This window comes from Oryzias melastigma, linkage group LG11 (genome assembly GCF_002922805.2).
Source record: "Oryzias melastigma strain HK-1 linkage group LG11, ASM292280v2, whole genome shotgun sequence".
NCBI lineage: Eukaryota > Metazoa > Chordata > Actinopteri > Beloniformes > Adrianichthyidae > Oryzias > Oryzias melastigma.
The window spans coordinates 5,189,903-5,202,354 of record NC_050522.1 but is presented as its reverse complement, the minus strand read 5'-3'; the positions used below and the strand labels follow the sequence as shown (position 1 = coordinate 5,202,354).

General features: G+C 37.7%; 2 protein-coding genes across 3 annotated transcripts in view; both read left to right on the top strand.

Annotated features, from left to right (window-relative positions):
* Nucleotides 1-452: 452 nt before the first annotated feature.
* gjb9b (gap junction protein beta 9b) lies at nucleotides 453-9,448 on the top strand. Its single transcript, XM_024259417.2, has 3 exons — nucleotides 453-603; nucleotides 6,461-6,936; nucleotides 8,535-9,448. The coding sequence occupies exons 2-3, from the start codon at nucleotides 6,547-6,549 to the stop codon at nucleotides 8,958-8,960; spliced, it is 816 nt and encodes a 271-aa protein (XP_024115185.1). The 5' UTR covers nucleotides 453-603; nucleotides 6,461-6,546; the 3' UTR covers nucleotides 8,961-9,448.
* Nucleotides 9,449-10,924: 1,476 nt separating this feature from the next.
* Nucleotides 10,925-12,452, top strand: part of pef1 (penta-EF-hand domain containing 1) — a 10,136-nt gene continuing 8,608 nt past the window's right edge. For both annotated transcript variants that reach the window (XR_002917509.2, XM_024259428.2), the window contains exons 1-2: nucleotides 10,925-11,032; nucleotides 11,753-11,957. Coding sequence is in view for 1 of the 2 variants with exons in the window: in XM_024259428.2 (XP_024115196.1) it covers nucleotides 11,012-11,032; nucleotides 11,753-11,957 (226 nt within the window). In the remaining variant the exon portion in view is untranslated. The remainder of the gene's footprint in view (nucleotides 11,033-11,752; nucleotides 11,958-12,452) is intronic.

Sequence of the window (12,452 nt, the reverse complement as noted above, 5' to 3'; positions counted from 1 at the left end):
AAACAGTCGAAGAATCTCCTGTAGGGACGTGTGAACATGAGAGTTTTGAACATTTACTGTTTTTATTTAGACTTTTCATTGGATATAGTTGCTTGAACGGGCAAAACTATGCAAAGAACCTTTAATGTAACTCTGAGCAGGTTGATAACTTTGACTAAAGCACAGGATCCAGTTAAAGGTTGTGCATTTGATGGCTGTACAGATTTGAGCTCTCTACCTTATAACAAAGTTTGCATACCAGTCAAATGATTTGCATCAGTGCCAACGTCATAACATGCCCCTCTGCTGAGTCTTTCAGCTGCCAAACATTTTATCTCTCATTGTTGCTCTGTTCCTCAGCTCAAGCTTTTGGTTGCGTTTCTCTTCATTTTTCTGTCACAATACCCACAGGCATGTTGTTTCAGTTCCCCGTCTGGAAAAACCCATGCTTTAGTTAGCATGAGACGAGGCCCCACCCATCCTCCGGATTCTCACATTTCCCACAAGTCCACACCTCAGAGTCAGCCCCTCTGAACTCACCTGGTGAAACCTGGCGGCTTCATGTCAGGGCAGGAGCAGCTCTGCTATAAGCAAATGACTTTTACAGGGATTTCCTCCGTCTAGGTAAGAAGATTGAGTTTTTCCTTTAGTCGGATAGCAAAATATCATAAAACTATCATTGTCAAGAGGAATAAATTGTTGAATTTGTTTCAGTTGAATATTAGACAATAAGACATTTTAAGAAAAGGATCATTTTAGATAGATTTAGTCAAAGCACTAGAGGATCGCTTTAAGGAAATCTTAAATTTAGCTCTGGTGAATGAATTAGGTTGCTGCTGTAGGCACTAGTTTGTCTTGTGCTTCACTTCTGCTGTTGGTTGATTGAAAACATGTCAATTAAATTAAAAAGTTGGGTAAAAAAAAGTAATTGAAAGCTGCACAGGAGAACCTCAACGCTTCTTGAGAAATGTAACTTGTTAAACCTGCAGAGCCAGTTATGACCACGTTTGAGCCTCTTTACATCAAGCGCACCTTATCAGACCAACATCGAATGGTCTCATCATGATTTTTAGTTTAGTCAACAGGCATTGCAGTTGGAGGATTTAGATGCTTTGTTGACTCCAGACTGAGTTTGGACGCTACAAAAAAGCTCAGAAAGTGAAGAGTGTTGACGGGCGACATACCAGCTGCTGCCAACTAGGAAGATCGGGTTACAATTAAGAGCAAATAAGGAAACAAACTGAAGTACATTCTGTTTTCAGGGCGGATTGGCGCAGTAAAGTCACATTTAAAGTCTCCCTCTGATGAAAATCATGTTTTTGTGTGTCATTTATCTCATGAAAGAGAACAAATGTAATAGGAAATCATTTAGTTTTTTTCATTTCCGAGTATTTCTCCTTTTAAATCAATCAAACTGTCTTGGACAGACTCTGTTTGAATGAATGATCTTCTTTCCATCAACAGCTCTGCTGCACATGCACTAAACCCTCATCTGTTCCTAGTGTCTAGTTCAGGTTCTGGAGAAGAGAAGATGGTATCTTCACATTGACTGCAGTCAAATGAGCCGCCGTTCACATTTCTGTGGTCAAATCAGCATCACTGGATTTTTGGTGTGAGTTTCATCCAATACTTACGGTAGCAGGACTGAGAACGCTGGAAAATCTCCACCAGACTCCACGGAGCTTCTTGATGTGACCACGGAAATGTGAACGGCGGCTCATTTGACCGCAGTTGGAAAGGATTGTAAATCAATGAAAGAGCATTTTGATGTTAGCTTTGATTATTTTATCAAGAACTCTGAGAAACCAATGATTGAATGTATTGATCACAGTCAATAAACATTGGAGAATTAGCTAAAAGAGTCTTTGCTGAACTGGAAGGAGAAAGAATCAGGATTTTGGAGGAAGTTCTGTCCATGAAGATCTTCACTTCCTCGTCCAGCTGACATCCGGATCAGAACCATACGGCTGGATATTACCCAGATTGATGGATGTTTTTATGAAGATTTATGCTAGCGAGATGCAGAGCTATCATAATCAGACAGGGGGGATCAGGGGCGGAGCTCCTAAAAGCCACGCCCCCTCAGAGGAGATTTTGGAAACAGAAGCTTCAGATCAACATGAAAAATGGCTTTTTAAGACATTTAGGTTGTGGGATTTTAGCTACAAACTTCATAATCATAATTAAAACACTAACGGGAACATATTTTTAATAAATCATAGGAGGACTTTAAATTACATCTTTAATAGAATTCCCTGTCCTGCTATAATTGGTATAAATGATCATAAAGTGGTTTTGTGTTCTGCACTGTAAACGGATTAAGCTGTTGTACGTTTAAGCGAAGACTCCCAGAGGTAAACACCATCTCAGAGTCAGACCGTAAGATTAATGCCAGACGCTGCCTTACCTGTTAGGAGGGAGAACTGTGGGTAACATCAGCAATGACTGAACGCATCTGCCGCCAAATAGCCTCAGCTTTGAAATTGAAGGCTTTCATGAAGCCAGTAGCTTTTCTGCTCTGTAATTTAATAGTCGGGATTTCTGGATGAGAGAGAGAAAAAAAGCAACTGATTTGACAGCTCAATACGTCGGCGGTGATGCTGGAACAGGCGACAGAGGGCATTCCAGCATGCAAATATATCCCCGGGTTCACGTCAGACAGAGCTGGAATGGAGTAGCGGGCTGTTATCGGACTTCCTCTGTGTCAGGGAGGGTGCATACAAAGTCAGATAAATGTGTGTGCAAGTGCTCTTTTCAATGTTGAATATGGTTAAGAAACCTGATCCCTAACCTTATGTATAAACTCACAAAAATACACAGATTTCACATTGAAAAAACTCCACGGTTGCTATAGAGCTGCCCTCTAACTCATTTTCTTTCCCCTTTTCATCAGAACATGTTTGTATCTATTAATATTGTGGAACCATATTTTAGAAAACAGGCTGTGGGATCTTCAAAGGCATCTGCTTGTTCAACCACATTGTTGCTCAAAGCGATGACTAACAGGCGCAAACATTAGCCAGTTTTTTTTTTTTCCTTGATAGGGAATAACCTTTTAAAGTAAAACAGGTGTGTCAAGCACATTATATGTAACCTGTATGTACAGAAAAGCCCTGCGATGATCGCGACCGATCTAAGGTGTGCCCTGCCTTTGCCCAACAGTGGTTGGGATAGGCTCCAGCAACCCTGTGACCCCAAATGGGTAGAAGGATAGGAAAAAAAGTGCTTTTACTTCGTTTTCATTTTCTGAAAAACTTGGTTTTATCTGTGTGTGATGCATGGAATATTACAAATGACAATATAGTAGGAATTGACTGTATGGGAGAACTGGACTAAGTGAGTGTGACAACATCCATAAAAAATGGCTTGCTTCCGGTTCCAACCAAATAAAGTAAATTACATTTTTGTGATATGTCATGTTGGACGACTTCAATAAGCTATGATTGGTTCGGGTCGGTCTGAGTCACCGTTTCTATGGTAACCACTTTCACTCCACACCCTTCCACTGAAAGAGGACTCGGGTGAATTTGTCCGTCAAATGTTCGACTTGAGACCACACCCTTTATTTGAGTCATCTGATTGGTCCGTTAATATACTTTAAAACAGTAACTTGTAATTGCTGAGGATGCTGAAACTGATTGCTAAAAATGCTGAAGCTGAAAACACTAAAGCTGATAGCCAGCTAAAATATGAGCTAAATGCCAAATTAGCCTAAAAAACCAAACGAACAAAAAAGAAATAAACTTAGCTAGCATGTAGCTGAATTAATAGCTAAACTTAAAAATAGCCTAAAAACCTAATTTTTTTTAGAAATAACTGAAGTTAGCCAAAACATCTAGCATATAGAATAAATATTAGCTAAATTCCAAAATAGCCTAAAAAACTGAACAAACCCTAAATTAGCCAAAACAGCTAGCTTGTAGCTGTAATATTAGCTAAACTCCAAAAAAGCCTAAAAAAATTCTTAGTAAATGCCAAAATAGTTCAAATAAACTAGCAAAATGTCCATTTTTAAAACTTTAAAACTGTAACTTTTTAATATAATTATGAGTAATAAAAGGCAGGAATCTTTGAATTATGAAGAACATGTTAAAATGGTTATCTTGACAAATATTTTGGCTGAGTAATCGCTGTTCATTTCCCGATAGGAGTTGATTAGTCTTCTTGGAACCATCAGGTACTTCCCATTTGGGATGGGTCACTCAGTCCTGTTCCCATAAACGCTCACGGATGAAATCACTTACGGTCACACCAAAAGGAAATTACTGAAATGTTTATTAGTAAACCTTCATAATAGGATTAAGAGATAAAAGCGAAGTACAGAAAAACATACATCACATTTATTTAATGAAACCCAAAGACAGATTTGAATTCCACAGGCTTAAAGGATTCGTCTGATGCCGTGACAAGTACTGGTCAAAACAGGCGCTGCAAGTTCAAAGTTGGAGTTGTTGTGTGCACTGTGGCTCCACCATTGACTGTGTACTAGAACTGGATTAAGTGACCCCTCCCCCCTGGGGTTAGAGGGAAGGGGTCCAGGGTTTCAGAAACCCAAATCCTGTAGAGAAATAAACAGCTCTTAGTCATTCTATTTGACAGATTAATCTGTCTTCTTGATAATTCTTTTTCATGATATATTTTTACTGTAGTGCAAGGTATAAACTAACCAATCAGATAAGAGTAGGTGGAGCCTACACCGAACGTTAGAAACGATTGCCTGAGAAATGTTGACCCAACATCGAGCCAATCGCTGCTCACTGATCACGTCTGTTATTGTAAAATATTTTAACATTTATTTTGTCGTATTGGAAAAAAGAAAAAAAATGGCGACTGAATTGTCTTCATTTGGTTGGAGCCAGTAGTAAGTCATTTGGGTAACATCACATTCAATCCATCCAGTTCGAGTGGGACCTAGTGGCAGAAAAAATGGCCGCTGAAATTCATTAGGTGGAAGGAAGTCCAATACCGGAACATCATTACTGATATATAGTAATTTTATATCGCTGCAAAGTTGCTTTTCTTCGCGACATACCTGATTCACGTTGATCGCGTAAAGAGTTGAAGCTAACTGCGGTCAAACTTAAACAGTGGTCTGGAGCTACGGCTCCAATGTAAAGCCTCGTCCAGTACGGTCCGGTTTGATCTGGTATTTTGAGCATTTCCGTTGTTAAATAGACCCAGTAAACCACGTGTCAAAGTCAAGGTTTCTGGGCGATTATACCCAGCCTGCCAGATAATTTAACATTTTTGTTATTCATGGCCCGATGTTAACTTGCGCTGGTAACAAATTGCCACACATTCTCATTCCCAAGTCATCACATATTGGCATTTGGTTAAGGAATCCTCCACGTCCAAAATCAACGTTTTGGGTTTCCCCAACTCATCGTTTCTTGATGTCATTTTAAATCAAGGTTCCCCAACCTCCAGGCCACAAACCGGTACCGGTCTGGTACTGGGACATGGACCGCACTAGTTTTCCTAAACCGAACCTTAACCCAGTTATGTACCGGACAGTCGGTAAGTGAGTCGGTACTGGTTCCAGATTTAGTACCAGATGCGGACCAGGCTACAGTTATTGTAATGGTTTAGGATACTGGTACCGGCCGCGTCCCAAGGTTCAGTCCGCGTTACAAAGTTACGTTTTTAAGTTTTAAAAATGCAGTTTTAGTTTAGTTAAATTGAGTCTGACACCCCTGCATTAAACAGTACTGACCCGTACCTCTTGAGCCCCCATCCATGGTAGGTCCATTGAAAAATAGAACGAGACGTTCAGTCGCTGTTGGTGGAAAGTGATGATGTCATTAGAAAGCACCAATATAGCGCTAGGCTAGCTATTCCGTTTTCCTCTTTACCGCGATATTCTTCTTAGCCGCCGCAATCTTCCTTCAAACAACATTAAGTTCCTGTTATACACGACGTACAAAAAGTAAAGCAAGACAAAGACGAGCTGCTGGATGAACTTTGTTGTTGTTGCTTTTCTAGTGATGCAATGACATGCTAGCGGTCTACACCATGCATGCGCCATGAAAACAAACCATTCAGTTAAAGGGAAGAAACGCTTACTAGAATTAACTGGACCGTCCCGTACTACTCTTCCCATACCAGTCTTAATAGTTTTACAAATCTGAACAATTTTGTTAATATCCTTTAATAAAGTGTTTACCCTCTTTAGAGACATTTTAAGCTAATCCTGATCACTAGAAATAGTTTTAATAAAAGTGGCTAGGTCCAGTTCTCATATACAGTCAATGATCTGCACTCATTGCAGCTTTGGACACCAAAGTTTGTGAAATTTTGTTGATTAAAAAAAGGGGCTAATAATAATCAATCTAATGAAAAGTGTGTGTTTGTGTGTGTTTTAACTTAGCATAAAAAGATGTTAATCACTTCTGAAAATTGTCTACTTTTTTATACATATCTTCTTACTTTATACATTTATTCAATATTTTACTTTTAATGAAGCTTATGTCTGGTTTTTCAGGTTCAAACATCAAGAAGCTGGCCCCGCAGACACTCGAGCAGCTTCTTTCATTCCCTTGAACCTCCTTCACCTCTAAGGCAGCAGCCATGAACTGGTCCTCCTTAGAAGCCCTCCTCAGTGGAGTCAACCAATACTCCACCGCCTTCGGCCGGGTCTGGCTCTCCATGGTCTTCGTCTTCCGGGTGATGGTGTTTGTCGTGGCGGCTCAGAGGGTGTGGGGGGACGAAAGCAAGGACTTTGTGTGCAACACCCAGCAGCCCGGCTGCAACAACGTGTGCTACGACCAGGTCTTCCCCATCTCCCACATCCGCCTGTGGGCGCTGCAACTCATTTTTGTCACCTGCCCCTCACTGATGGTCGTCGGTCATGTCAAGTATCGGGAGAAGAAGGACTTGGAGTACTCCACCACCCACAAGGGTAAACACTGTTACAAAAACCCAGGGAAGAAGCGAGGAGGTCTGTGGTGGACGTACCTGGTAAGAACAAAGAATTTATCCAATATAAGTTCTGTGGATTTAGCTATGAATCAATCTTTACTTCACTTCAGATAAATAAGAGACTAGAAGGAAGAGATTAAGCTGATTCATCCCTTTTACTGCTCTAAAGCAGGGGTCTCAATCGGACAAGGGGCCAAAATCCAAAACACACCTTTGGTCGAGGGTTGAACAGGATAAACATTTGTTAGAAACTCTGAAACAATTAAAAAAAAACTTTATAACTGTAACTTTTGACAAAATTATGAACTTGATAAATAGCATTACAACCCAGTCTCAGTAAAATGCGTACATATTCCACGACTTGGGAAATACTGTGTATAATATACGCCAAAAAGGGCTTTTGGGTGCATACGCTACGTGCGTATGGGGTCAAATCAGGATCAGCTTAAAGTGAACGAAAAAACAGATTGAAAACTTGAAAAATAGATACTGTAGCTGAAAAAAAAGAAGTGAAAATTTGAAAGATTTGAAAAGTAAAAAAGGGAAAACTTGAAAAAGAAACTAAATGTTAAAATTACTAATTAAAAACAAATTATTCTTTAGTAACAGCTGCTGTTTTGAATTTTTAACTTTTTATTTTTAATCTTCACTTCCAGTCCTCAGTTTTCAGTTTCATTTTTTTTTTTTTTTTTGAGTTTTCACATCTGAGCTAACCCCATACATTACCTCTATTAATCATAGCTGTAAAGTGGAATTTGGTTGCTGAAGATGCTGAAGTTAATAACTGAAAAAACTGAAGTTAATAGCTAAAAATGCAGAAGCTGGTAGCTAGCTAAAATATTCCCAAAATGCCAAATTGGACTAAAAAACAAAAATAAAAAAAAACCTTTGGTTAGCCAAAACAGCTGGCATGTAGCTGAAAAAATAGATAAACTTCAAAATATCCTAAAAAACAAAGAAAGCCTTTATTAGCCAAAACAGGTAGCGTGTAAATATTAGCCTAACTCTAAAACAGCCTAAAAAACTTAAAGAGAAGACAGACTCATGTAGCAGAAATATTAGCTAAACTTCAAAATAACCTAAAGCTAGCACAATGCCAATTTTAAAACTTTAAAACGCTAAGATAGCTAAACTTCAAAATATCCTAAAAAAAAACAAAAAAGGCCTGTATTAGCCAAGACAGCTAGCGTGTAAATATTAGCCTAAGTCTAAAATAGCCTAAAAAAACCTTAAAAACAAAAGCTTAAATTGGCCAAAATGTTGCTGAAAATTAGCTAAACTCCAAAATAGCCTAAAATTAGCAGAATGCCAATTTTTTAAACTTTAAAACCGTAACTTTTTAACATAATTATGAATAATAAAAGAGCGGGGATATTATTCAAGAATAAATCAACTTAAACCTTAAATAACTTTCAATATTTTACTCTCTATAAAAACATATTTTGTCAAAATTCTTCAAGTTAGAAATGAGCGTAAGACAACATCGGGGTATTAATAACAATAAAATAAAACTATCTGGAGGGCCGGATCCGGCCCTCTGGGCCTTGACTTTGACATGTGATCTAAATGAGTCATGACTCTGAAAGGATCCATGTTCCAGAATGAATTGTTTGACCTTCATTCACCCTCTCCCACAGGCGAGTCTGATCTTCAAGGCCGGCTTCGACGCGGGCTTCCTCTACCTCCTCTACTACATCTACGACGGCTACGACTTACCCCGCTTGACCAAATGCTCCGAGGAACCCTGTCCCAACACGGTGGACTGCTACATATCCCGTCCAACAGAGAAACGGATCTTCACGCTGTTCATGGTGGTTTCCTCCGCCGTCTGCATCTTCATGTGCATCTGTGAGATGACCTACCTCATCTGCAAACGGGTTCAAAAGAAGATAAACAAGAACAATCAGATGTTTGCCATGTCCCACGAAATGACCAGCCTGGCTGCGCACAGGGCAGAGTACAGATCCAAATCCTCGCTGAGACAGGATCCCACGGTCTCAATTCAGAACCTCAGCAACATCAAGGCTGAGGAGACTGAACCGGTGAAGAAGGAGGAAAGTTAAAGAAGAGACTCACCTGAAAGGACATGGGCCTCACTGAAGGAAAACTGGAAGCAGTTATAAGCATCTAGAGCTTACTTAAGTCTTTTGTATAAACTCATGAAAGATATTATTAGACAGTTTCCTGGCAATGTTTTTGTAGATATTATATTTGGTGTGAGCTGAGAACCTATCCTCGTGTAAAGTTTGTTAGCTGTTAAATTATTTTGAAGAATAAAAAGTGAAAATGCATGCAGGCATTCATTCTGGGCGGTTAAAAAAAGTGAAAATGATGAAGATTTCCTAAAAAGCAATTAAGATAAGAATCTTTTGAAGTTAGTTTTAAAAGTTCATGACTTTCATTTTTATTTTTGTCATATATTTGAATTAAAGTTTACGACAAACACTACTTGATGTGTCAGTTATTATCACAACTGCAAAAAAGAAGTATGTATGCTGGTGTATTTTATTTTGTATTTATTTTGTTATCTATAAAGATGTCTCCAAACACAGTGTGCTCATGTATTTCTATTCCACAAATATTTCACAATTACTACATTTTATAAGTACTATGTTAATTGTCAGCAAAGTGCAAATACTAATGAATAGATAAGGTTATATATATATATATATATATATATATATGTCTTTATTAATAATTTCAAGGGCAATACAAGAACAGACAAGTCCAAACAATAGATACAAGAGGGATGCGAGCAGAGAAAGAAAATAATGAAATAATAATACATATAAAAAAAAAACAATATCAAATAAGGTAAAAAAAAACCAAACAAACAGCAATATTGAAACCAAAAGAAGCTAAAGATTGTCTAAAAATCAAATACTTTCTGCTTCTTTGTAAAGTTTCACAACAGTTTTGGTTTTAACATGTTTAACACATGAGGAAAAAAAAGTTGTAGTTCCCAACAAAATACACAACATTTTGGTGTGGATTTTAAGAACTTGTTTTTATGTATAAAAAAATGCCAAGTATTATTGTTGTGTTAATTATTATACAGTTTATTTTTTATAATCAAACCAAACAAAATGTTTTCTTTTTTAGGTTCAGGGCTTTGCAGAAAATTAGTAAACCAATTAAACAAATTCTCCCAAAAAGACGAGGTAAACAAACAATCATAAAATAAATGTTCTGTTGTTTCAATATGTGTATCACAAAAAGAACAATTGCAACAGTCAAAACGTTTTGATAGAAAATCAGAATAAGGATAAACATGTTTAATAATTTTAAAATGAATCTTTTTAAGAAGGATCTTAAATATTCTACATCAGTTTTAGAAAAATATTTAAAGATTGAAATTCGGGAAGAAAGAGATGGAAATAGTTAGTCTAGTAGATGAATTATTTACTGTCAAATAAATCACAGCCATTTACCAGAGTTCCAATTTGTATCATTTTTGGAAAGTTTTTCGACCAATCGAATTACAGGTTGAGGTATAGCTTTACAAACTTTTTTATATTGTTTCTGTTTGCAATGTCTGCACTGAATTCTTCGAAATAAATAAAATCACCATTAATGTCTAATAATTGTGTTGCAGACCAAATTCCTTTTATTAAACCAATTTTTTAAAAATAAAGATTTGCGATTATGTCAGATATATCTTCAGTTCCAGATTGGGGTATTGTGAGGACTGAAATTGTGTTTTTTAAATCATTTTCCAATAAAACAAAGTATGTTTGTTTTTTTGTTTTTTTTACTCATATCTGAGTATAAATTAATTGCCGCCTAATTTTATAAATATTTCATTCGGAATTTGAAACCAACTTTGAAGATTTCTATTATTTCAATGATTTTATGAATTTGACGGGCTATGAAACTACTGGATTGCGCAACTCGAGCTACTCAGTATCGCCATTACGTCACAGAATGGGAGGGTAAAAGAAAAATCTTTCTTTCTCAATCGTTTCCAACCGGTTTCTGTTTACAACCAATCAGAAGCCGAGTTTTACAATGTGGCGCTGATTGACAGATGTATTAGCCAATAGGAGCTCTTCACTGGCAGGATCCGCAGACGTCCTCGCGGAAGTGGAGTCAGTCAAAGAAAGAACATCAAATTATGAGTTTCCATTTCAATCAGGTACAGAAATTTACACTTTTTGCTGCTTTTGTGTCATTTATCTTCAACACTATCGTTCGTGCCAGATTGTTTAAATATTAGTAGCATTTCGTTTTATTGGCAGGGCGTTGTACCATCATCAACTTTGACTTGAAACTCTAGTTTTAACGTTTGCTAGCTTTTGCCGGCGAGTCGTTTTTATTTTGTTAGCATTAGCCACTTAAGTAAATATATTTCCCTCGTAAATTTGCGTTTTTGTGCCAAAAGAAACAAGTGTTTTTGAAGTATATTCTTAAATAAATGAAAATCTTTGATGTTTTCAGCATTTACTTTTTCATAGTTTCCTGTTGTTTTTTCTTATCCAACACTGTTCTAATTTTAATCACAATGAAATATAACATTGCAAGTGATCAATCTACTAGAAAATTAAATTATATATATATTTTACCCAACACTAAAAATAATTGTGTTTGATTAATTTAGGGTCTCCTTCTGTTTTAGTTGAATATTTTGTGTATTTAGTCAAATTAATAAATAATATTTATAATGTATGTAATAATTTGTAATTCTGTATTTTGAATATTAAAATAAAATTACTTAAGAAATCAAATAAAAGCAAAACCTTCACAGTTTTATATCACCTTAAAGGCTTTTATTTTGAAATGTCTTTAACCTTTATCCTCATCTTAAGGCTAATTTTCATATTTACATTTTTCTTTTTTTATTCCCTTGTTCCTCCAGGGTTATCCAGGAGGAAGTAACCCCCCTCCTGGAGCTCCATACAGCAGCCCCTATGCGTCTCACCCCTCTGCTCCTTATGGAGGTGCTGCGGGGCCACCAGGAGGCCCCTATGGGGGCTATGGAGCCCCCAGTCAGGGTGGGCATTATGGACCTGGAGCGGGTGGTGCTCCTGGCGGGCCCTACTGTGGATACAGGGCTCCTGCAGGTGATCACAAACTGCAACTTGAGCTTTTTTCCAACCAAACATGAATTTCTGGTTATTTATTCATCTTTTGTTCTGTACCTGGTGGAAAGAATAGATAGAAAAAGCTTTGCGTTCCCGGACAGTCGTGTGGAGACGGTTTTTGTCTCCCAGCAGGACTTCATAGCTGGACTGATGACTGGTAATCTGGCGAGAGGGATGAACGGGGGAGCAGACAGATGGGCAGAGAGTGTGTATGTGTATTACAGTTTCCATTGGCAACAAAGTCTGAACCTGGACGTGTGTGTTAGCGCCGCTCCCAGCGGGGACAGAATCCATCACGATCTGGCCTCAAGTGTCATCTCTCCATTTCAGCCCATTTATTTTTCTGACAATCAGCCATCGTTCTTTTGAGCATCATATTTCAATTTCTAACCTTCTAGTTGTGTGTCCACAAACGATTATTTTAATAATTGACTAATCACCGATTATTTTTCCGATGAGTCGACCTATCGGGTT